General features: G+C 42.5%; 1 protein-coding gene across 2 annotated transcripts in view; it reads left to right on the top strand.

Annotated features, from left to right (window-relative positions):
* Positions 1 to 26,485, top strand: part of RCL1 (RNA terminal phosphate cyclase like 1) — a 104,925-nt gene that overhangs the window by 67,638 nt on the left and 10,802 nt on the right. For both annotated transcript variants that reach the window (XM_074953315.1, XM_074953313.1), the window contains 4 exons: positions 7,778 to 7,852; positions 8,988 to 9,112; positions 11,435 to 11,560; positions 17,793 to 17,949. In XM_074953315.1, the coding sequence (XP_074809416.1) occupies positions 7,778 to 7,852; positions 8,988 to 9,112; positions 11,435 to 11,560; positions 17,793 to 17,949 (483 nt within the window). The remainder of the gene's footprint in view (positions 1 to 7,777; positions 7,853 to 8,987; positions 9,113 to 11,434; positions 11,561 to 17,792; positions 17,950 to 26,485) is intronic.

Genomic DNA, 26,485 nt, shown 5'->3' on the forward strand with positions numbered 1-26,485 from the left:
GAAGTAAACACCACATTTCAGTCAGTGTACTCTCCTTCAGCATTTAGACAAAACAAAATTGGGATCAGAGAAGCTAGACGCATAAGAGACTTTTTAGATCTGTACCAGGGTCTTACTGATCCAGCATCACACCCTGCCACTGCCCTAGTTTTCCCTTATGGGGGCTTCTCAAAAACTACACCCAGCCAATTGCAAGTGAACTATCCCCAGTTTTTGGGGGTCTGGTGTATTTAAGCAACATCATAGTTCAGATATTAGCGTAAATCAAAATAAGTCTTTCCCCCACTCCACAGTTCTTTCAGCCCCTTGCTGGGCTCAACAGCTCTTTCCAAGACCATAAGAACACAATAGCTGCTATACTGGGTGAGACCATGGTCTTGGCCGGTATCCTGTGTCCCACAGTGGCCAGAGTCAGAACTTCACGGGGAGAGTACAGAACAGGGCAGCTGGAGTGATCCACCCTTGTTTTCACCTCCTGGTTTCTGGGAGTGAGACTTTTAGGCCTGCCCTGAGTATGGGGTTGTGTGTGCCCCCTGTGACAAGATCATAGGGCCAGATTTTAAATATGCAGATAGGCCCCAAGTGAGATTTTCATAAGTGCCTCAGTGCTTAACTTCTATTGATTTAGAAAGAAATGCAAGGAGAAACCGAGAGGGAAAGAATAATGTAACAAAGGGAAGTAGAGCAGACACGAGCAGGGGAACATGACAAGATGAGGAGGAAGGGAGAATACAACTCTGAGAAATAAGGGTTGGTGGGTGATGAGGTAACACTGCAGACAAGCGTAAAATGAAGGAAAAGCCCACTGAAAGACAGAGAGACCAAAAAATACAGCAAAAGGCAAAAAAAAAAAGAAGTGAAAGATGGAAGAATCAAAGCAAGGTAGACAGGACAGCTGTTTATAGAACATCTAATGCCAAAATATCTATGAATGTTTCTGCCCGTATGGCTCCCTTCAGATTATTTCAGTTATGACACTTTCCATTTCAGCCCCTCTCTGCATCTCCCCCTACCCCCGCATCCTGGTCCCATCATTAGCTTCTAACCCAGTTGCTGACTTCAGTTCTCTGCCGCTTCTCATCCTTTCCTGGGCAATCCTTCTAGGCTTCACATTGCACCCTGCCATTTGTCCCTCACACCAAGTTTGCTTTTCCTAATCTTAAGGATGAGAGAGGTTGATTCTCCAGAGTACTATGAAAAGAGGAAGTTGTCTCTGAAGTTTTGAGGGGCTTTTTATGTGAAGTAGGAATGCTTCTTATTGTTTCCATTGTGCAGGATTATACTGATGCTAAAATAAAGCCCACAGTTCATTTGAAACAAAGGTCATGCAACACTAATTCAGTTACAGTAGCAAAACCACTGTACATAATTTACTCAGCTGCTGTACAGTTACAAGCCAGCTTGCAGAAAGGAAGCAGCCTGATTGTTCAGAAAGAAGCTAATAAGAACACAAGTTCAAATGGCTCTTTGAACTTAGCCACAGTTGCCATGAATTGTGTTAGTGACAGTTCAGTGCTCAATCTAAAAACGGTAGTCTTATTACGGAAGAGGGGTGAGGAAAACATATGGGTGAAAATGCTGAGGTAATGTCCATTTAAAAGCTATTGGCTGTTAGAGAACTGGTGTTTTTTTTCAGATGTACGTTGGAGACTGCCATCCTTCCTGTGATTAGATTAAAGGGATGCTTTCAGATGGAAATCTAACCAGTTTAAAAATGCACTGTGTACAGTTGCAGATGTTAGACTGGCCCTTCAGTCCCCCAGCCAGTATTTATGGTTTACAACTACATTTTCTTGTTGTTTTAAAAAAAATGTTTTCTCTTCCTATTTCCTTTGTAAGCATCCACACAAATGGGAGGGGAAATGGAAACTGGGTATTAGAGTTGTGTGGAGAAAGGTAATTCCATTTCATGGAGGATTTAAAACATTTTTTTTTTAAATGTCATTTGGAATGGGAAAAAAAAAAATTGAACTTCTCTGTGAAGGAGAATGGAATACCTGGTCTGAGACAGTCCACTTGGCGGGCTGCCGCAGACCCAGTCTACCGAGGAGCTGTGGTCTTTGGGAGCCAGTTGTTCCCGGGTCCCTGTCAGGACACCAGATTTGCTGCTGAAGAGCCAAGAACATGGAAGGCTGCCAGGCGGGTAGGCTGCCAGGAAACCTGGAACATTGTAACTCTGGCAGAGTCACACAGTCTCCACAAAACGTTTTAATTTTGACAATTTGGCATTCTTGGATGGAAAAAACGTTCTATCATAGAATTTCCAGAGAGCGTTACTAGTTATACACAAAGGGCTGTCAAATGGCATGGAATGAAATTGAAAAAAGAAATGTTTTTCTCTCATCATTCATTTACTGCTATTTTAGATATTCATTGAACCAATAATGTTTAAAAAAAAAAATCAAAGGCAATTTTATTTTAAATTGCCTCTCTTTAACGGTGATGGAGAAAATCTTCCCTGTAAAATTCAGTGGGCAAAAGCGCCCCAACTTGAATGCTGTTTTCAAGTAAGCTTTGACATATATCTAAACATTTAGGCTTGATTCAGGAAAACACATCCTTGTTGAGATGGGACTTAGGCCTTGTCTGTATGTAGATGTTGCACCAGTTCAACTAAAGTTGGTCTAAAAATCCAAGTGCTAGTTAAACCCATGCAAACCTCCTGCATGGACACTCTTGCATTGGTCAACTTACTGGCATAAACCAGGTTTAAAAGTGTCTATGCAAGGTTTTTCACTTGTTTAACTAAAATGATTTAAAAATACACCTCTTATCACACCAATGCAATTGTGTATGTAGACTAGGTCTTAAATACGTGCTTCAATGCTGTCCTGAATAGAGGTCTTTGTGGGTAAATATAGTTTTGGTCTTAAATGGACTTGGTTTTTGATTATTTTATAAGCAGATGGTGCTCTGGAGCTGTGCGTGGAAAAGCTACAGCAATTTGTCCAAAAAATGGTGTTCTAGTTTATCCATCTGCATATCTGGCTCCAAGATCCAGTCTGTTTATTAAAAAGAGCAAATTAACTTTAACATATTATGGATAGTTTAAAATTTGCTTCAAAAAAAATACTTTTCCCCACTGTAATTAGCATGAGAAGAGAATCTTTCCATCACAGTTTAACATGTGGACAAGAAAGAGAGCAGCCTCTGTGTATTGAGGAAGCTTTTTCCTTTGTAGTCGTCAATAGGACGTTATCGTTTTTTGTGATGTAACATCTTTATGCTAGGGTTGGCTGGCCTGAGCTGAGTGGGAAGCTTCCCCAAGTGAGTATAACCAATCTCATCCTCATCTGCAGAATCTAAGCTAACCTTGCATAGACACTTTTAAACCTGGCTTATGCCAGTAAGTTGACCAATGCAAGAGTGTCCATGCAGGGGGTTTGCATGGGTTTAACTAGCACTTGGATTTTTAGACCAACTTTAATTGAACTGGTGCAACATCTACATACAGACAAGGCCTAAGTCCCCAACGTACATCTGAAAGAAAACACCAGTTCTCTAACAGCCAGTAGCTTTTAAATAGACATTACCTCAGCATTTTCACCCATATTTTCACTCGTTTAACTAAAATGATTGCTTTAAAAAAAATGCTTTTCCCCACTGTAATTAGCATGAGAAGAGAATCTGTCCATCACAGTTTAATATGTGGACAAGAAAGAGAGCAGCCTCTGTGTGTTAAGGAAGCTTTTTCCTTTGTAGTCGTCAATAGGACGTTATCGTTTTTTGTGATGTAACATCTTTATGCTAGGGTTGGCTGGCCTGAGCTGAGTGGGAAGCTTCCCCAAGTGAGTATAACCAATCTCATCCTCACCTGAAGAATCTAAGCTTTCGTTGTGAAAGGCAAACCCCCAAACTCCTTGATCCCAGCTTTTACAGCTGTGAAGAAAACCTTAAGACGTTAACCAAAGGTCACTGTTGTGGCAAGGGCAGTTGCTGCTGTTACACTGTCGGGCCTGTAGGGGAAACCCCACTCATTCTGCCTCAGGTCAGCTGCAGAGCAAGTGGGTCGGAGGAGTAGCTGCAACAGTCCCTGCTAATTCCTCCTGCTCTCTACACTGGGCTGGTGAACAAGGAGAATGAAGATTGTTTGCTCGTCTTGTTCACCTCTCCTGGGCCAGGCTTGTTCCTTCCCCGCCCCTTGCTATCTTCACATTGGTTGGCCCAGGAGCATTCCTGCTCTTAATACCTTTCAGTTGCCTTCCATGGCTGACTCCAGCTGCAGCCTCTTGCTGAGCTCTAGCTGCTTTTTCCTTGGCCTAGAAACGGGAGCAGCAGATGCCTGACTTCTTATCCCCCTCCAAGGGAGCGTCAAAGACCTCACCCTATCCAATAAGTTTCCCTAAGCAAGGGGAGAAGGGGTACAGTAGAAACCCCTCCTCCTGCTAGGGAAGGTGCTACTAGTGAAGCAGATGGGAGGAGAGGTGATACCTTCCATAAGTGGAGGACTTGTGGAAAGACTCCCCTGGGCTGTGGATCTGGCCCATAGTGCCTTGGATGCACAAGCATCTTTCTGACTGTGCGTGCACACATACCCATTGGGGTGAAACAAACTGCTGTTTAGCAGCGGGCAGCAACACCGTGTAACTGTTGGCAGGAAGTGGAAGATACTGAAGCCAATTGAACTGCAGGGAAAATGTTCCAGACTGGATGGATGCTGAACTGAGATATTGACGCCCCCACTGTTGCAGGTGACATGACTTCAGTGACTGAGAGTTTTACTTCAGTTGCCAGAAAGACAGCATCCCTAGCTGCAGCATGCACCTAACACCATGCTGGAGTATTCACAGAGAAGAGACTGGGATGGCAGAATTTCCCTTCCCACCTCCTCTCCTGGGTCACCGAGGCCATGCTCTACAATACTCTAGATTTTTTCATGATGGTCTGACCAGGCCTGCCCCTTATCTTGTGAGATTTACCAAACTCACATCCAGAGTTGGTGTAGCTACAGACCACTCAAAATACCCCTATGCCTATGGGCAACTTTTCTCTTTATGAAGCGGAGGAGATGGCATCTCACCAATATAACATGCAAACAAGGGGAAAACAGATTGGGATTATCCTGACATACTGCAAATGTATCGTGGCTGCAGTAATCTGATTTTAAAATATATACCCGTAACAGTTCCTGAACCTCATCTCGGCTCTTGAGTGCTAACATTATAAGATTTGGGTTCCAGGACTTTATAATTGAAATGTTGTTCACACTGGCATGAAGTTGATTATACAGGGTTCTAGCTGGGGAGCAATTAAAAAGCAAACTCTCCAATAATCTGTTTAAATTCAACAGCTGTTTGTAATCTCCTCTTTAAAAACATGAAAACAAAATTTTTCCCTGCTGACTTTTTGTCCTTTTCTGTTTTCTAAATCCTGTTTTCCTGTGTTTCTATTACTGCAGGAGCCAATCTGAGACTCTGCCAACATGCCAGCATTATCTGTGTTAACAGGGATAGGCGCTGTGTTGAGGAGAGTTTTAACTAATGGCTATCTAGGAGAAGGAGGATCACCTATTGTTAGGGTTCATTTTGGTTGTCATCTCATTAAAATGGTTTTTTAAATGTTTCTTGGCAAGTGAATAGCTTTTTAAAATGATTTTGTTAATACAATAAAAAGAAAAACAAGGATACATTTGGTCACAAACGCTAACCTTTATAAGTGTAACCACTGGACAGAGATATTACTTCTGGCAGCATTTTTGTAATGCAGTCCTGAGTTTTGTTATGGCTGCCAAACCTTGGTAGAGTTTGACGGTATATTGTGGTTTACAACTAAGGCTCTGGAGGAGGGATGGTTGTGTGATTAAGGCACTAGACAGGGATTTAGAAGATCTGAGTTCAACTCTCAGCTTTGCTCAGACTTGTGTGACCTTGGGCAAAACCCTTAATCTGTCTGTATCATGGGAATAATAGTCCTTCTTTGGACCCCATCACTTGTCTTTTCTATTTAGATTGTAAACTCTTTGGGAGAAGGACAGTCTATATTATATGTCTGTACCGTGCCCAGTACAATCCTGATCTTGTTTGGGAACTACAGTGTTACAATGTCTTGCAGTTGTTGAAGACAAACTTGGACTTTAAGGTGGTCTGGTCCCATGGTATGGTCATAACATCGTCTCCCCATAGATACCTCCTCCAGGAGTATTTTGAACCCAGTGGATTGCAAAAGGGGATTTCCTAACTTGCACAGTAGGACTGTTTTTTACCAGAACTAGAACACTTTCTTAAGAGAGAGAGAGAGAGAAGCATTGTGTAACTCTGATAACTTGTCAGGATTTCAAGAGGACTTTCAAAACTTTAGGCACCCATGTGTGTATAAATAAACAAACTTATGCTAAAAGAATCATATTTGATTATCTGTATCATGATGTTCATGCACAAGGGGGCTGAATTAAGGGTGCACAGGCAACCTTAATTATGTAATTTCCTAACTTTAGTCCTCGACTTTGCAAGTCTAACATTCTTTTATTATAGTTTTTCACGTGTAACGTCCCAGGTTTTTAAAAAACAAAACTCAAAAACAAATTCCATCTTGTGGCATCATATCAACACCCACATTGCTCAGAAATAGGATTTGAACCTTTAGATCCACATTGAAAATGTCTGCCATTTGAGCTAGCAGAATAACTGATAGCAAAAGTAGGTTGCAGTCATCTGTGTGGACCAGCTACTAGCTGGAGATGGGGTGCTTTTTTGCTAGTGGATTTCACAGATATTTGCTCTCAGCCAAGGAATGGTAAGACTCTGGAATCTTGGGTTCCGTTGCAGATTCTGGAGGGGAGTGGGTTCTGGTGGTCACAGACCACCTGGCCTATATCTAGTCTTGTCTCTTCCAATCCCAATGTCACTCTCTTTACCCAGACAGTCCCACTTTCCCTGTGGGGGCTTCCTGTCTGAATTCCAGTCTTCCCTCATCCATCTCTGGTCATTCTCTCTGCTGCTGTCCCAGGTCTGGCTCTTGTCCTCTCTCATTCCATTCAGGTAGCTTCCTCAGTGCTGCCTGGGAACCAGCAGGAGGAGCTTTGAGAGTGAAGAACAGATGGTCTCCCTGCTCTCAATTCTGGTGCCCAGTGCCACAGCTACCCATAGCAGCCAAGAGCAGCAGTTGCAGGGAAGGTCCTGCTCAGCCCTCGACTTGGAGCATGCCCAGTGCAGACTGACTGTTCAGAGGACTATCAGACTCTCAAGTCTCTACTGAACATATCCAAACTGAAACTATTCCTAGGCTCACAACTTGGCCAAATTTGGGGGGTGTTTCCCCACAGAACCAGCAAAAGGAGCATCCCTGGCACCAGGGTGAGCTCCCTGTCATCCTCCCCCTGCCTTATTTCAAGTCCCTGCTCCAAAGTCTGGAGGTGCTAGAGTGTCTCAAAGAAATGGTTGTAAGAATTTAACGTGGACAAAATGTGTTTTTCTTTAACCTCATTCTGAAAAGCAGCTGCATTGTTTTTGCTGCAACTTTCAAACAATTGAAAGTGCACACATCCAGTGTGGGAAATTTCAGTCCAAACAGTTAAAGTTTGGGCAAAGTTATAAGCAACTGAAAACACGGTCTTATAATGAGAAGTTTCAGGCAACCTTAATAGTAGGCAGCACCATCAGCTGTGTCTATAATATGTACGTATTGTTTAGTCTGGGGGGCCCAGACTGAACCGTTAGACTGCTCATAATTGACTATCCTTTAAAACCCTTTACATGATTCTTTAACTTTCTTTGAACATAAATATTGCCTGTTTTATCTCATGGTAGTAAAGAGGTTGGCTTTTTGTCCTTTACTGTAGGTGGATGTACTTAAGGCAACAGCTCTGCCCTTGCTGAAAAAATTTGGAATCGATGGTGAAGGTTTTGAACTAAAGGTAATAATTTTTAATTATTTCCATTTAGCGTTGTCTGAAATGACATTTTGCCCTGGTTCACACAGAGCTACGTGTTTCCTGCCCTCTTCTGTCTTTAGGAGATGTACTCTCATCACTAGGTTTTATTAAATGTGTTACTAAAAATTCTTTGCCCTTCTTGTTGGCCTTTTAGGGTGGGGGAGAAATGCCAAGATTATTGAGTGGGAGAGGTTGGAAGATGGCAAGAATAGTCATTCTCCTTCCTCTCCAGGTTCTCCTGCCTCTCCCAAAAAAGGTCGGCATCATTTCCTTCTCTTCAGTCCTTTCAGTTTCCATCTTCCTTTGCTTACACTTCCCACCCGTAGGTACTGATAGTGGGATCGTCTCTCTCTTCCCCCATCCCTTACCACTGGTTCAGCCAGACAGCCACTGAATCTACAATCTTATGCAAATTCAGGGCGGCCTCCAATTTGGGGAGGCTTCTCTCCCGCAATCCACTAATAATTGTACCTTTGGCAGGTCCCAAAATGTGGGTCTGAGCTGGGTCAGGGGTTGGGTGTGGAGAAGAAATTGTGGTCCCTCCAAACTTAACCTTATTTAAAAAAAAACAAAAAAAAAAACCCTTCCTCACTGTTTCCTACCAGACAGGAGTTCCTAACTATTGCCTGCCTTTTTTTTTTTTTTTAATACTTACTTAGTGTGCACACAGGTTAATTATTTAAAATATTTGCTGTTTCTGACAGGCTGAAAGATCTGTATCCTTGTTGCTTTCCTTTTGGTTTATGAGGATGAGTTGGAGATTTGATTTAGTCCTTTGCGTGCTAAGCATTTGAGAATCTTCATGAAATTCCTTCAGAAGCAAGTCATTTTTCCAGTTTTTATTATCCCTTTGACTTAATCTTCAATGGAGATTTTTCAGTGGTAGGCATTGCCCATCCTATTTTAAATTAGATAGAGAATGATCTTTACCTCTTGGTGTAAATTAGCTCTAGCATTGCCTTAGGTGTTAGCATTGCCTTTCCTGTATTCATGTGACACTGGCCTCTCTCGTTACCGTTCTAGTATAAGTGGAATAAAAGTCGTCCGTTTGAATTTGTAGATGTAGTCTTTCATTTGTTTGCTAACCGGTTTTCTCCTTTTTTACTGTGGTGTCCAGATAACGAGAAGAGGAATGCCCCCCAAAGGAGGTGGGGAGGTGATATTTGCCTGTCCAGTTAGGAAAGTCTTGCGACCCATTCAGTTCACAGACCCTGGCAAAATCAAACGGATCAGAGGAACAGCGTATCTTTTCCCCTCCCCCCCCCCATGTGTTTCTTTTCATTAACCTTCTGCGGATAGCAATTTATCGTGTGGCTCAGTGTACACCAGAGTAATATAGATACGTATTGTGGTGCTTATCACACAGGTTATTGGATTGCAGCATAACAATATGAAGTCCTTATCCAAAACACAACAGGAAACAAGTAAATAAAAAAAATGAAAAACAGATGAAGTTTTTTTTTTTTTGCTTGTTTTGTTTTTTTACCAGAAATGCTTAAGTAGCAAGGAAAATAGAAATGCTTTCCTATCACTTACTCCTGCTTCAGTGTGGAGGCCTGGACTAGATGACTTCTCAAGGTCCCTTCCAGCTCTACATCTGTATGATTCTGTGTCATGTAGCAACACCAAAAAGAGAATCTCACTATTAGGTTGGTTTATTTTTTTTAAAAAACTTGAGTTGATTTATTATAGGTTGACCTGTTTGGCTCTTTTCATTTAATAGTGATTATACTAAATGTATGTCCGGTGAGAGCCTAAATTTAAGCTCAGTTTGTACTGCACAGTCCACACATGCATTTATGCCTCTTCTGTGTTACTAGTATAATCTGTTAGCTCTTAGACCTCCAATAGTACAGTCAGGGACGGAAGTGGATGATGTGTAATGCAAGGAAAATGGAACACTATGGCAAAATACAAGCTCATACTGCACAAGCATATGGAACAGACCTTGATGTTTAGTGCGTTCTTTCCTCTTGTTTTTCACAGCGTATCTTCCTCAAACCTTCCGTTCCCATCGTATTAAGACAATAAGAAGTTTACTCAATCAGAAGTGCAGTTATTCTCTTCCCTGTGGGGGAAACAGTGTTGGAGTTCAGCACCCATGAGCTCCTGCTCCCATTGAGCATTGTGTAACTTGTAGTTCAGTTTGTAACTATAAACTTAAAAAAAAAAAAAGAAAGAAAAGTCCCAAGCAATCCATTTTCCATCAGCCTGAAGGGAAAGCTGGAGCAGAGACTGGTTTCCTGCCAGAGGCATTGACTTACAGTGCATTCACTTTTTACTTGTGGCACTTTCTCATTATCTCCCTTGTGATATGCATGAGAATGGATCACTCTGTCCAGAATTTCAGATTGTAGTGTTGGGATTAGTACGTTGTCACCATGCTAAAAGAGTCTGTTGATTCAGTCATATACTGTAAGATCAACAAGGATGCAGCTAGGTGTGTGTTTGCATTCCACTGTTTGTCACAGTCTTTCCAGAACTGTGACTTGAATGAAGAGAACAGCTTCTCCATGCCTCTCTCGCTTCCACCCTGTATATTTATATGTTGTTTTATCAATTCACACACAGATACGTGGTCATAATCTTAACATCCCCTTTTCCTTTCTTGCCCGTGTTTCAGTGCACCATCACAGGTCGGCTATGCTGCAATTGGCCCTCCCCTTTTTAAATATGGCCTTTCTTTTTTCTTTCCCTGAGCTTACTCACTCTTATCAGACTCAGTGGCATTGTGCTGCCTCTGGCAAGCCAGATGAAAAGCAATATTGTGTAGTGAGTAGCTGTTTCTCAGGCATTTTGCTTTCTAACCGTCAGGAAGAGCATGAATATTCTGGGCTTTTGAACATGGGTTTCTCCCCAACACGCAGTGGGGCAATATTGCTGCCTTGAAACTATGGATAGAGTAATCATTGTTACTGCTTCTAATTGAAAAATCTGAAGTATTTTAAAAAGTGTGGAAGGAGGCCATTGGAGATAAACCCCACTTCCACAACTAGGGATCATTTTGGAGAGAGGATGTCTTTGTTTAAAGATTTGGTACCCCACTTCTTCTGCAAAGGTGAGAGAGATCTGAAACCCTCTCCTCTACAGGAGGTCCTCCAGCAAAGCTCAGGAAGACCAGAGTTCATATTGTTGATATTTCTAAGACACCAGAAACAAGAAGAACCCCACTCGCTCCACCAGTCCTTTAAAAGGGTAGGACAAAACCACAACCATTCAGGCCTGCACACACAAAAAAAGCAAAAGGTAATGCAGCCCTTTTAAAAAAATATTCTTTGAAGGTCATCTTTTAAGACAGGAGTTTGCTTAGTTATATAGTGTGGTCTTTTGTACAGGCTTCACTGTCAAAATCAGAATGATAAAAAGATGTGTAGAAAATAATAAGAATGCATGCAGCTATAGAAAAGTATAAATTCAGGTTGAAAGATGGGCTGGCATCCATGAATGGACAGATTGCAAAATGAAATATCCAAAAGAATGTATTGAAACTTCTTTGTGCACTACCCATCTTTCTGGTTTAAAGTACCTCCCTATCATAATAAATTCCTTGACTTCATAACATAGGTATTCTGTCAGAGTGTCGCCACAGATAGCAAACAGAATCGTGGATTCAGCAAGAAGCATCCTAAATAAGTTTATACCAGATATTTATATCTACACAGATCACATGAAGGGGACCAGTTCTGGAAAGTAAGTATCAAGGATTCCAAGGAATCTAACATAAAATCATACTAATGTTTTTTTTAAGTTTGATATTTTGGACTAAAGTATGCGATCAAGTTTGATAGTGCATTTAATCTTCAGGACCTGGTCATCTGTTCTGCTGTTTAATGAATGAGTCTTTACAAGAAAAATGAAATACTTGATTGTGCATGTCCTCAGAATATTGTGTCTAGATTTATGTAGTGTGCTTCTTAACTATGCAACTTAACATTACAGTACATCCACTGAAGGTAACATTTCCTTGAGTGCTTTCTTCAGTGTTTAATTTGTTTTAGTCTAGCACTGTGTATAAGGTGCGGCAAAAGTTCAGTGAGTGGAGTAGGTATGGTGTGAAGGCTCCGATTCGAACCTGATTATAGCCTTCTTGTTGGAAATGGTGCTACCTGCAGGGTGAGACCAAACAATTTAAATATAGGAAAACTCATTACTGACCTATACGTGGTAACTTTTTCCCCCCCACACACACTTCAGTCGTGAAGTCTGATGCCTAGGTCAGTGTTAGGCTTCCAACTGAATGAGTGAGAGCATTAGAAAAAGTCATTATACTAATACATGTTATTGATCTGGTTCATTAGCAAAATGTGAAAGTGAAGCAAGGTGGAGATATTGTAGTTCTGACATAGTATGACAAACTGAGAGACTGTTTTGTTAAGACCTACCAAATTCCAGAAACTTGTCATTTGTGGGTGAAGGTGAAGGAAACCTTGAATAACTGTCTCTAGCCTTTCCAGTTTCCAATATGCACAACACCCCGAACAAACACTGTTCCAGTCATTTTGTCTTTCACTTGCTTAAACAATGCACTCTTTTTTGTGTGTGTGTGTGTGTTTTGTTTTGTTTTGTTGGTGGGGAAAGGGAAGTGCTTTAATTGAAAACAGGCTGGTAATTGGAAGACAAAGGAATAAAAGGGTATTATGCATGGTTATGTGGTGGCATGAATGATCACCTGCAAAACTGTTTCTTTCTCCAAAAAATTCAAAAGGCCAATGTGTTGTAAATACTGTGAAGGACACTTGAAATTTTGTTTTAGTGCTGACGCCTATTGTACATCATGAAGACTGTGCCATGTTCTTGTATGCATGCCCAGGAGCCGTGCTGAAGTCTAAGGGAGCCCTGTGCATGTATCCAAGGGCACAACGTGGCCCTCATACCTGTTCTTCAGTATGGATTTGTAGCTGGTAAAATAGCATCATCACAATAATATACTTAATACCGTAGTCAGTGTGCCCTACATGCATCTCTTCCTTAACCACCAGGTCTGTCTTGTAGTGGCTCCCTTTGTCTCTTTTGCCTACTTTCTTGCCAGAGCTTGCATTCTTAGAACTGCTTCCCATTTAATGTTTGCTAAGTACCTTCCCACTCCACCTCAGAAAACTCTGTCCAGCTCCATAAGCCCACAATTTGCTCTCTTCTGTGATTTCTCTCTGAGTCTTCTATTGCAAGTGCTTTTGGGCCCAGAGTCTGACAAGTTGTGGGTAGGAAGGGTGGCTTAGTGGATGGGGCATTGGGTTGGGACTTAAGAGAAGTGGGCTCTGCTTCAGCTCAGCCACAAGACACCCTGTGTGATCTTGGGCAAGTCATTTAATCCATTCTGTGCCTCAGTTCCCCACCTGTAGAATGAGGGTAATACTTCCCTAGTTCATAAGGGTGTTGAGGATAAAATCCATAAATGGTTTTGAAGCACTTAGATATTGTGGTGATGAGGGCCATATAAGTGCCTAGCATTCTGGGTGCATTTTACCCCCCGTTTGACACTTTGTACATGTAAACTGCATGTAAATCAAATACTTTATGTTGGATTTTCAGAAATGTTGAATATCCACAACTTCAGTCATAGCCGTTGGGAACTGCCAAGGGCTCAGCAGCTGAAAAGTGAAGTCCTTTGTACTTACGGTGCCTTTGAGTCAGAACAGCTCAAAGCGCTTTACGATAGATTATGGATAAAAATTCAAAAGCATCTAACAAGGTGCTTCTAATGAGTTAGGCTGCTAAGTCACCTCTAATAATGGAATATAAGTGATTTGGAAAGTGTTACCCTGTAGCTGGTTATGTTTGCAAGTCTAAAAATCTGCACAGAATTGTTGTTGACTGTAAGCTACTTTATATGAAATGAGTGCTTGTTTCAGACCGTTTCTTAGAAACTATCTTCTTTTCTGTCATTTCACCACACTTCACCTAACACTTCTGGAGACTAAGTATTGTGGCTCAAGGTATTAACAGTAAGCCAAGGCTATGAACCCTTTCACTTCTGGGGCATGATTTTACCTGACAGCCAAGTGGTAAAAAGAAGTGAACTAAGACAAACTCCTTTTAGACATGTCTGCATTGTAAAATACTATGGCATTTGGCACCTCGGTTGGCAGCCTTTGCAGAGATGGGCTAAGGACTTAATGGACCTGGAGACTGAACTCCCCTCATTCTTACAATTGGTTCCTCGGTCTTGGTTGGCACAAATTAGCAAGGTAGCATGTGGAAGCCTGCCCAGTCATTTCCAGCATTGTCCTTGTCTTGTGGATAAATAGGATTAGCAATGACTAATCAAGCACATGTGCACCATCCTGGATTTTGACTTCCAAGTAAAAAGGATTGCAGAGGCCCTTCCTCTATGCCAGCATCTTCAGGAAATCTATCATTTTAGCATCTTTCACAACCCCTAAAGCACCTCTGAAAAGGGGAGCGAGAAATTCTGAGTTGTATTTCTCTCTTTATATGTCTGGGGACTTGCACCAGAAAGTTCATCAATGCAAATGGTAGCAGATGCCCTTTGCAACTACAGGTGGAATTAGATCTTCATTTGTGTGAGCCAAATCCATTGTCACCATGTGCAGGTTTTGCTGATTTGTGAAAGCGAGAGAGCATGTGTACTAACAGAGCATTGTCGTGGTTGCTAGCCACCAAGAAATGACGTCCTTTGGCATTGTTCCCATCTTACTTTCCAGATGCTCTTTCTGTCTCTGTTCCAAGTAGGAGGGCAAGAAGAAAGGACATGTCTTAATATACTTCCCACATTGCTCTGCAAACACAGGCGGTTAGATATGGGTGGGATCTCTGCTGTTCCTTGTGCATTCCACGCACTCTTGAAAACTCCCTTTTTGGGAGGATCTAGGTGAAGCTGTTCTGCAGCAAGTAAGCTGCCCTAGAAAGAAATGGACCTTCTCCATTTGACTGGGTGGAGAGAATTAGGAGCAGAGTGGCATGCTGCATAAGCCCCCTAACTAGCAACAACCAGAGAATGTATTTGTGCAGCTTCAGTGTGTAGCACTTCCTTTGTAGCTGTAATGAGCTTTATTCAACTGGCCAAGAGGTACATCGGTTTAACTCTACATGGCCTGCTGCTGGGGCATGCGATGTATGGGGTTGTGGGTGGGGAGAAAGCAATACAAGTTCTTTCTCCTGGGGTGGGAGGGGCTGGTGTGGAGAAGCTGCAGTAGTGGTTCAGCAGCAGTGCATGGCTGAATGGGGCTGACTTTACTGCTTTGCATGGGTCAGCATGAGCTGGCAGCACCTCATTGTGCTCTTTAGGGACCTGTTCTCTTGTGCTATGGCCGCCTGAATCCTCCACGAGTTCTTGAGGAAACCGCACCTTGTCCTTCTCAATTGAAGGAATTACTAGAGTGATGCAGGGTCTCTGACAGGAAGGAGTAAATGAAGGGTCCTGTCAAAGAACAGTCCCCTCACACCCGGCGGGGAAAAAGGGGAGTGAGTGAGGTGAAATAGGGGGCAAAGGAGGTGTGTCAAAAATCCAGAGTGTAAAATGTAGAGGTCATGGGGAGCAAATGAGAGGTGGAAGCGTGGATTACTTAACTGTAGGAGGAATTTGAGTTTCCTAATTGACTCCTGTAGTTGAAGGAAATTCGAACGTAATCTCTCTCCCTTCCCTCACACCCCAGACAGACAATTAAAACTGAACTCCCATTCATACAGGAGAACCCTTTCCTCATTGACACTTTGCCAGCCAGTCTCCATAAGGGGGCCTCTCTTGAGCAGAGATTGCCACTGAGAAATCGTGCCAGGTTGTGGCATAATTGTCTGCAGCCATTAGGATTGAATGGCATGTAATTTACTCAAACTGAATTCAGAAAAGATTAAACTGTTAGTCATTTGATTTGTCTTGTTGTATCCCTCCTTTGAGCAATCATTTACCTTTTTCAGTACCTCCCACCCTCAAGATCTTCTTTTGAGATAACAGTTAAAGCAAATGGCATTCATGGCAAAAGAGGCAGGCTTTGATTTTTGTGTCTCATATGTGAGATGCTGTAGCACAAGGTCTTTTTTGTGTCTGTGTTCATGAGCTTTCTCTCAGTCTTGTGACTAGTGAATTAGCAATTGGAGACTTGTAGCTTGTGAGTTCATCTTGCTTGTCATATGTGAGCTATTAGAAACCGAGAACAAGGCAAAAGTTCTACTTTTCAAACCCTTAAAGTGATACAGAAAACTCTCTCCAAACTCTGAGCAGAACAAAAGCTATGATATGCTGGTCAGCGTCAGAGAATGCTGTTTCATTTGTCACTCTGTGTGAACGCATATACTTCGGGATTCTTAGGAAGTTGCTATTGATGATGTCAGGTAGCTATGCATTCATGTACATCAGCATTTCTCAGCCTTTTCAGATTGGTGATCCCTTATTCAAAGGCAAACATTTTCACAACCCTCTTAGTTTTATAGTAAATATATCAGTGACAGCAACATATATAATTTATTTGCATGTGTGTTTCAAGTCATAGACAGAGAACACTTGACCTTCAAGGGGAAGGGTGTTCAAGGAGTGAGGGATCGAGATTGTCTTTGCTTGAGGTTGCAATACAAATTTCAATGCCTCCTGACCCCCCAGATAGCCCTTCATGACACCTCTCCACCCCTGAAGTTGCAACCCACCAGGTGAGAAACACTGGTTTAGACAATGCACTTTTGGGTGAGTTTGCTGCTAGAATTCTCCATCGTGATGTATGGGGCATTTGTTGTAGATCATGCATATTCTTCTGAAACAATAACTTCTTGCCATCATTCTGAGCCCTGGAAGTTCTGGGTGCAAAATCATCCTTAGTGCCATTTTTGTGAATGAACTACATGTTTTGACTGTCCTACAGCAGTCAAGGGTGCTTTCTTATCCCAGCAGAACTAGATCTTGTAAGGCATTCGGGAGCCATAATAAACCTCAGGGGCATTAGAAGCATTGAGGAGGTGCACATGGTATGGTTCGGCTGCATAGCTCTCATGCTCTGTGTTCGGTATGAAGGCGTCCCTTGCTGTTAGGTAGTAATAAAGAATTTAGATTTAGACCATTCTGATGAAAAGGCCTGAGTAGGGGAGAGGGAGTTCAGTGGCACTTGCCCTAGTTCATGTGTTGTATGAAAACTTACACATTTGAGGAGAGTTAAGCTAACTTTAATAGCCAATTGCCAGTTTTTTTCTAAAGCTTAAAATGAGACAACTGTATGAATAAAAGCCAAAGGGTATTGTCTGGACTTCTCAGTAAACTCTGCTCAGCTATCTCTGGATTTCTGAGACACAGTGGGTGGGGTAATATCTTTTATTGGACCAACTTCTGCTGGTGATGGGGACAGGCTTTTGAGCCACACAGAGCTCTTCAGGCTTTCTGGTAAGACAAACCTCATCTTCACACCTGCAGTAAAATAAGGTACCATTGTATATTGGCATTATTCTGGGCTTTGTGGTAAGGGGATTCTTCCACAGAATAGGTGTTACGGAATTCTTCTAGAGAAGTGACGCTTTGACCTGTTGGCTTAAAGTGGAAACAATCAAGGAGAGCTGGTGAATAATACAGGAGTAGAGCATTAATTACTTGCATCTGGTGCCACATTTGTATTCTGATCTTGCCAAATCTACAAGCATCCTTCCAAAGAGAGTTTGGCTCCTTAGGGAATGTTTGTTTTGTTTTTGATTTTAAATGAGGTGGAAGCAACAGTAATCAGAGAGATGAAATGAACTTATAAAGACTGTTCATGTTAGGCTTGGGAATGGCAGAAATATAACCCCCATAATAGCAGGCAGCGTTTGGCTTGGTTTAATCCTGAAATGCTGTTAGAGTAACCAATTATTCAGTGCAAGTCAAGTAGCCTCCTAGCAGAGAGCACTGTTGGAGACCTGTATGAGAAGGTTAGAATGAACTAGTTTCTTCCTTTTAGCTCTTCACATACTGTAATCAAATACACCGTTCAGTTCTGTCGTTGTCTTTCAGGTCTCCAGGTTTTGGCCTGTCCCTTGTCGCAGAAACCACAAATGGCACTTTTCTGGGTGCTGAACTGGCATCTAATCCCCAGGGCCAGGGAACTGCTGTACTCCCAGAAGAACTCGGCCTGAACTGTGCAAAGCTGCTGCTTGAGGAGATTTACAGAGTAAGTAGCCAAAGTATTCTCTCTTTCGCTGTCCTGTGGATGTAGCTGGAGGAAAGGTAGTGTGCAAGGAGAGTCGCTTTCATTTGAAGCATGTTTCTGTCACGTCTAGCCTTTTGTTGGGCTTCAAGTACCAGTTTACTGCTCTTTTAAAACCCAAATTGAGGGTTTTATTTTTCTAGACTAATAAGCTTAGTTAATATAGGAAGTATATTAAACTGCATTTAGACAGCCATTTTCTCCAAGATCCACAAGGTCCACCAGCAACGTTCTTCACACATTGATTAAGACAGTGACAGTCATAGGTCACTTTGACTGGATTCAAAGCAGGCCGCTCTATATCTGATTACCAACTATATGAATCAGCCACTGTCCCATGTTTATGTACACCAACATATACAAAGATGGTGTACATAAACATGGGACGGTGGCTGATTCAGGTAGTTGGTAATCAGATATAGAGCTGCCTGCTTTGAATCCAGCCAAAGAAGTGACCTGTGACTGTCTTAATCAATTGTGAAGAACGTTGTTGGTGGATCTTATCCTCCTCATTCTGTGGTGGACACCATTAAAAGTAAATGACTTGCCACAATATTGACTATACTGTGAGATGTCCCATATTTAGAATGTGTACCACCCTGAGTCATTTGGAGGACACAACTTTCTGACTGCAGGGCCCCAAGTACTCTCCACTTCTGTCTATAAACAACTGGGCCATTTTCATTGGACTGGCTGTTAAAAGCTCTTTGTCTCTGTTGTGTTGTCATGAGCAAATGTAATAATTCTTTCTAATAAGAGAATGAGATTGCTGCAGGGTCAATGCCCAGAAACAGAAAAGGAAAGTCTTTCAAGTGTGAAATGTTACCAGAGATACAAGAGAGCTGTAATGTGCATCCCAGCAGAACTACTACATGCTGTATTTGAAAATCCATCTGTATTTTGCTTTAAAAAAAAATAAAATTGGTTGCTTAGCAGTTGTCGACTTGCCCAAGATAACCAAAGTGATTAGGCCAAAGGATGACATCTGAGATGCTGCCTTACTGCACAAAATTGGAGTCATATCAGGCGCAGCAGAAAGCCTCCCTGGACTGCTTTGTGCGGGGATTCATGTTTTCCCTTCCTGTGCTCAGGGAACCTGTTTGAAAAAAGCCTAGGAAGCACTTCGTGTGATGCTTTTGAGACATAGCTATGCCAGACTGAAAGAGGACTTCAGGGCCATTGGGTTGGTGGCCTAGTGCATGTCTTCCAGCTGAGAGAGCAGCAGTGTCAGGGCTTCCTCTCTTCAGCTGGACTGGAGGCATTGGGCATCTAGCTCCCTCAGTCTCTTGGGCCCAAGGTAATAGGAAGAAGATACAGCATGTATAATGTGTTTATAGTAGCCTCTGTGCAGTAGTCTCATTAGAGACTGTCTGAATGATGGGTCTGATTTGTGGTTAATATCAGCAAAATAAGTGAAGGGGAGGAGTGGAAGGTGTACATGAAAGCCTCATTTGGAATATCTAGATCAGCAGTTCTCAACTGGGGGCCTATGGTTCTCAACTGGGGGGCCACAAGCCGCTTTCAGGGGGGGCCACAAAGCAGGGCATTAGACTGGCTGTGGCCCAGGGCAGAAAGCTTAGAGCCCCAGACCCCTCTGCTGGGCCCTGGCATTTTTATAGCATGGGGGCCTTCAGAAAGAAAAACGTTGAGAATCCCTGCTCTAGATTTCAGTTCTAGTCACTAGTTCAGTGAGGCTTCACCAGTGTAATAAATGGCACTGCACACCTGTCATCAGAATTGGCTTGTGCACTGTACGGCAGCATTTTGGTCATGCAGAGCATTATGTGTATGAATGGTTTTGAGTGTGTGGATCATAAGGGGCAGATACTGTATCTTGCTGTCTGTGACGTTCCCTTCTGGTGTTATCTGGACCAGTGATCTGCTAGGCCTCCCCGGTCCTTGACTCTCGGAGCCAGGCTTACCCTGCTGTGCTGTGAGAACCCCCACTCCTGAGCCGTTCACGCACAGCCTCACGCGTGTAAGCTGCTCCCAGCTACTTGCAAGCGAATGACACTCGCCAGTGTCTCTGGTTCCAGACACAACCCTAGGAACCTCCATCTTGCAGTGTCCAGTTATGCCCACTGGATGCTGCAAGCGTATATAAGTTCATCAATTTAACAAAGAAATTGATATGTACCAGGCTTGTTCTCCCAAAGGGTGTCTCTGACACACTGCAAACCAAACACACTGCTTCAGGTAGAATAAACAAACAGATTTATTAACTAGATTATAAGTCAAAGCATAATAAATCAGATTTGGTCAAATGAAATAAAAGTAAAATGCAGTCTAAGCTGATCTTAACACTTTCAATGTCCTTATAAACTTAGATGCTTCTCACCACAGGCTGGCTAGTTGCTCTTCAGCCAGGCTCTCCCCTTTGACCAGTGGTTCAGTCGCTTGGTGGTGGTGGTGTCTGTAGATGTAGGCGGAAGAGAGAGAGCATGGCAAAATGTCTCTGCTGTTTATTATGTCCTTTCTTTCCTCTTGGCTTTGGCCTCCGCCCCCCGCTTCCCCCCCCCCCCCTTCAGAGCATTACCTCATTGCAGTCCCAAACTGCCCAAAGGAAGGGGGTGACTTCCTCCAGGGTCTAACAGATTCTTTTGTTGCTGCCTAGGCCAGTGTCCATTGTTCCTGTGAGGCTGGGCTGGGTTTGTCACATCCATGCCCTGAAGAGGTGTGAACTGCCTCCCTGTTCTTGGAGAGTTTTTGCCTGAGCTTGTTTTAAGCCAGGAGGGTACATTTTCAGCCCCATAACTATATACATGAAATTATAACCTACAACCTTACTATATCATTACTGTAACAATTACTATAACAACATTATAACTGCCATGCTCAGTGCATCATGAGCCTTCTGAAGATACCCAGCATGACACACTTTGCATTGGATACCACACAATCATTTTATAAAGATGAACATGGGGGTGAAGGGTATCCCACTGAGGTGCAGAGCGTCACACTGTCTTGTCTCTCTCTGTTTGGGTTTTTTTGCATGGTATTAGGAAGGAAATCGCTGTTTTAGAGAGGATAGCCCTCTTAGTGTGCTCTTTTTCTATTCGAGTTGAAAGGATCCTCTATACAAAATAAAGGAGGAACTTTGTTATATCTGCCTAAAGTAAGATAATATCTTATCACTATCTGCTTTAGTCAATATGGTTTTTGTGGGAGGAAATGAGTTTACAGAACCTCTCATTTGGTACGTGTACGGGGTGGAATTATGTATTAGAAAGTAGCCAAGGCAGCATTTGAGTAAGTAAATTGCATGTATTGCAATCTACCACAAGCATACTTTTAGTATTCACTCTAGAAAAACCTTGTGTGTGTTAAACTGATTTTAAATGACTACTGTTCAATTGTGCTGAATTCTCACGTGGATAATAGGCTTTCAGTCTTGCAAATGATTCAGCAATTGCCCTCTTATTTATAGTTTCTGATTAACAAAGAGTGCTTATCCACTTTAAGTACTTCAAATGCACTCTGAAATGAGAGAAGAAACTACTGGTGTTGACCAAATGTAGCCAGCTTTCTTATGAGGCACGCATGTACAGAGTGTATTTAGTGCTGAAAATTTAATTTAATTGGAAATAGAGAAAACTAATGTCACTGAGAGAGCTGCCAGATTAGATTGAAGTATAGTTGCTGTGATGATAACTCAGTAAACTGTTTCTTGAATATATTGCAACTCACCTTAGGCTATGCATTTCAATGTTTCACTTGCTTATAACTTTTTCAAGTATCTCCTTTTGGGCTGAAATCTTCCATACTTGGTCTCAGCTAAAAGGTGTTTTTTTGGAGAGTTGTTTAAGTTTGTGAAGAATCTGTTAATCCATATGAGTTAGGCAAATGGGCAAAACTTATTTTCAGTTTTAACATAATACCTTAACTGTTCTCTTCATATGACCGAATTGTAAAACGTGCAGCCTTAACCTCTGGCTAGTGCACAATGAGGAAATCACTCAGTATTGTATGCTGTTGATCGCACCACTGTTACCCTTATCACCTAGATCTGTATTCAGAAGGTCATCCGTGACTCCTCCCTTCAAATCCAGACAGCAATTTAATCCCATTACTGCTTTTCCACAGTGTTTTAAAAAATCTGGTCCTTTGTGTCCATGCCTACAGTAAATCTCTCATCAGCATCCCTATCAGTTTTTGTCTTTTCTCCTACAGACTCTTCTGCTTCAGTCTTCTGATTCTTCACCTTATCCCCTTCCAGTGCATCAAAAATGATATTTCTTGTCCCTGTTTCTGTGAGGTACCTAGCACATACTTGAGAGCTCAAAATATTAACAGATAGCTGAGGAGGAAAGGACTAATTGGTTTTTCACACTTACCTAGCATGGGCAGTTATCAGTAGCACTAAACACAGTGTTGGCTAGACACTGGGAACCCATGCCAGAAATGCAGAAGATTGGACTTCACTTGTATGGGGGCGTGTCTGAGTCTGCTTTCCTCTCCACTCCACTGAATCAGGTCTCAGAACTCTCGAGTAGTTTCTGTACTTTATTCCTAATGGCTTAGATGCAAGGGGCAGTATGCCGTCTCTATCTCCAAACAGTGATGGTCTTTTGAGGGATGTTATGAGTCGGGCAGTCATTGGGGTACCAGGCACTGTTACAGTATTGGCATGTTTCTACTGAGTGCGCAAACTGGGTGCTAGCCTACAACATACTGATCTGAGTGTACATATTTTTGAGAGTGCAGCTAAGGCCATTCATATTTGAAAGCTTAGCGCTTTGTAAGTGTGTTGCAGGGTGGGAGGGGGGCACAGGGCATGGCGGGGGGGGGAGGGGAGGGGAGGTTAGAGTCACAGCCTGCAGCTGTATGCCTCCAGTAGCAATTACCTACAGCAACAGCCACTTCTAGTACTTTATTTACAAAAGCTGAATTGCAAATCTTACTCCTCTGTTTAAATTCTTAAAACCCCCACTTTGAGTCTGCTGCGCCATGGAAACACCCTAGAACCCTTCAGATGATAAGAATCAGAAATCCAATTTCCTATCAAACCCTTATTTCCACATGGCTTCCCAGCTGCAGTGGCTATTTTTTTACTTAAAAAGCAAATAAAACCACCTAGCGCTTTGTAAATTAAAACTACATGTTATCCAGCCACTAGGCAGACTGCTCTGTTAATCATTATACACCCCCCCCCTTTTTTTTTTTTTTTTTTGTTAAGCACCCAGTAATGTACCATGTTCCTTGCAAAAGAAGTGGAGACGGGCTGGCCCGAAGATTGTATGTTCTAATAACTTAGCTGATTGCCAGCTATGCCTTAAGAAAGAGGCAATGCCATAAGGCAGAGCAGGAAGGTAGCAAGGCTCTCAGAGCAGAGCAGCAGATCAGATGTCTGTGTGTGGTGGCACTGGTCTGAGGTCCAAAGCAGTGTTTGAGAGAGGAATAGGGACTGTTGGTGGGTCAGGTGACCCCTTTGTCATTTTACCCATTAATGGGCTGATGTGAGCTGTGGGTGAAGTGGCTAATTCTGGCCTGGTCTAAGCTATGGGGCTGTTAGCTAAAGCAGCTTTAAAATTCTGTTTTCTAACTTAGTTATGCCACCAGTGTGGATGGGGCACAGTTCTAGGGAATCTTTTTAGACCAGGTCCTGACCCAGGGCATGACTCATCCCTGAGTTACTCTGGCCTGGGCCTTCGTAACCCAGGGATGATGGCAGAAAGCCTGCCATAAGAGGGGCTCTAGTGCCACAGCCCTTCTCTGGGGGCCCTCGGCTCGCTCAGTCCAAGGAGTGGTTGGTGCCTGGTAGGCAGCACACTGAACGCATGCCTTCTCACCCACCTGGGCCTGGCAGGATTCTTGTGGAGCCCCAGCTACGCACTAAAGCTGCCCACACTCAGGAAAGGCAGCAGTGCAAACACTCTGCCCTTTTCTGAGTGAGAAATTTCTTTCCTCTCTGCCCCCGATGCATGCATCCTGCTTGATTAGGGTTGAACCGAGCCTCTAGACTCGAGCAATTTTCAGAAGCTGTTTTAAAAACATAAAACCCTGTCTTCTGTGACTTTAGCACTATTGGACGTAGTACTTCATAGAAGTAATAATTGAAAAGTTTCATCAATAGACAGTACTCCTGACAGCTGCTTTTCCCCTGCTTGTTTGGGTTTCTTAAAGTGGTGGAAGTTTCATCAGTAGACAGGGCCCAGGACTGGGGCTCTGGAGGAAGAGGTTCTAGGCTAGCTTTGCTGCTTTTGTGGTGCAGGCAGATCAGTTCACCTCCCTGTGCTTCTGTTTCCCCTTCCATCCTTTGTCCATCTTGTCTATATAGTTTGTAAGCTCTTCGGCACAGGAACACTCTCTCACTGTGTCTATCTGGCATGTAGTACAGCGGGCCCCTAATTTAAGCTGAGGCTTTAAGTGGTACCATAATACAAATAATGAGCAACAGTGATCTTGGTGGCCTTTAGTAGTGATCTTATCGCTTTCCCCATTATTTTGGGGAGAGTTTGGATTTAATCTGAAATTTTCAACAGAAAAGATCTCTCTCTTGAATGTAGATCCATATTCAAGTGGTTAAAGAGGGGAACTAGAGTAGTCATGGCCATTGAAGTGTAGGAACGTGGCATAAAATTTCATCAGCCAGTCAAGGTAGAAAAATCAATGATTGGAAGACATGTTCCCATGTTGAGCATAGCTGTAGCAACAAGTATGTAGAGAGCAAACAGCATTCTCTATGGAGAGGAAGAGGAATGTGCTGAGGAAAGAGAGCCTTAAATATACACCCCCATGTGCCCTCCAAAATATACATCCCAACAGTTATCTAAGGCTCATGCTGTATTGAAGCCCTCTTCTGCTGCACAGATTGTTTCTAAAGCAAATGTTAATGGGGAGATAATACTCCATCTTGTTCTGTCTGCGAAGCTCTTGTACACAGCTAAGAGTTGAACCAGTTGAGGGGGAAAGTCGTCGTTTTTTTCTGTGTCTGTGGATTAGGTGTCTATTTAGTAAAGGTGGCCAACCCTGCTTGTACATTTAACAAGAGAAAAACTACATGACTTTTGACTAATTGTTTTGCTAGCTATACCACTTACATCATCCAGATCAGTGACTAACAATCAAGTTGTTGCTGAATAGACTAGCTTTTTTTTTTAAAAAAGCTTAAATAACGATAGTCAATCAAATGTAGATGGAACATCTGGCAATTATTTGAAAATAAATGGTGTGAGACAAATGCCATGTACTCTTTACCCTTTTAGTCATCCAGCCTGCACTTTATTTCTGTACCATTCTGTAACTGCAATAATTGAACTGCAGGCGCTTGGCCTTTTTGCTGTTTCATGTTACCTTTGTACTCTCCGGGCTGAGTAAATCCACTTCAAAAAGTTACCAATAAACAAAACCGAGTGCATTGGTCAGCAGAGGTTGGACAGAAGTCAGTGAAGGTAAGGTCAGAAACGTTCACTGTTTTGAGAAATCATTCACAGGCAAAAGATAATGTAGATAGAGGAGTTGGGCTGTAAACTCTGAAGTGAAAGGAGCATCATTTCATTGTTTCTCCATTTCACATTCAAATTAGTTGTAAACACTGATGTAAGACTGCGATCACAAACTGCCAGGGTCAGTGCAGGGCAATTTCAGAGCTCCTTACAAAGCCATTTTGGAAGGGTCAGTGTGCAGCCTTCTTGACACACATGCTCAAGAGCCCAAAAGTCCAATGCCCAGCGAGCTGTGGGGGGTTCAGCACCCCAAGTGTAGGGCAGAGGAATAAGTAGTGTCAGCAGAACTTGGGGGGAGGGGTTGGAAGGAGTGTTAATGGAAGGAGTCTAGTATACGAATGAAGTTACACCCTCAAAATCTCCAAATCAAACAGCTGTCCATGAGCACGTTGTCCCAGTGTCCTGCTTTCTTTGCATTCCTTTCAGTACAGAATCCAAATCAAGGCCTCTGTGCTGATGTTTGCAGCCCTCTATGGTACTGCATCTCACCTCTTCCTCCACACCCACATCCTCCCTCTGTGGGGTAGAGATGGTACAATGTTGTCGAACAATAAACTTTTAGTAACTATTTTCCCAAAAGGTTTGTAAGGGTCCTTCCTTCCACCCTGTCATTTTGACGAAGCCAATTCAGCACTGAAGTCATCCCATTCGTTACTGTTTTCTACTTTGGGTATTTTTAATTGGATGGTGATGGTAAAATACTCTCTTAGAAAAATAAAATAAAAGGAGCAGATGTTGCTTGCCATGTGACTGAACGGTAATAGCTCTAGTGTGTAATTGCATGTACAAGTTTTTGAAATGGTTAATTTGGTTTGCTCAAAAAAACATTTTGGAGAGCCTATTAAGGATCTGATCCAAAACCCGCTGAAGTCAGTAGGAGTCCATCCACTGATGGATGTGAGATTTCGATCAGACTGTCTATGAGAGAGTCCAAATTTAATTTTATGCCAGATTTTTCTCTTGCATGTGTTTTGACTAGCTGTATTTGGTAATAAAAAAGCTAGTCTTGCTTCCAACTAAGCGAGAAGATAAAATGTATCCCCTTGCTCAAATGC

Source organism: Natator depressus, chromosome 5 (assembly GCF_965152275.1).
Source record: "Natator depressus isolate rNatDep1 chromosome 5, rNatDep2.hap1, whole genome shotgun sequence".
Taxonomy (NCBI): Eukaryota; Metazoa; Chordata; order Testudines; family Cheloniidae; genus Natator; species Natator depressus.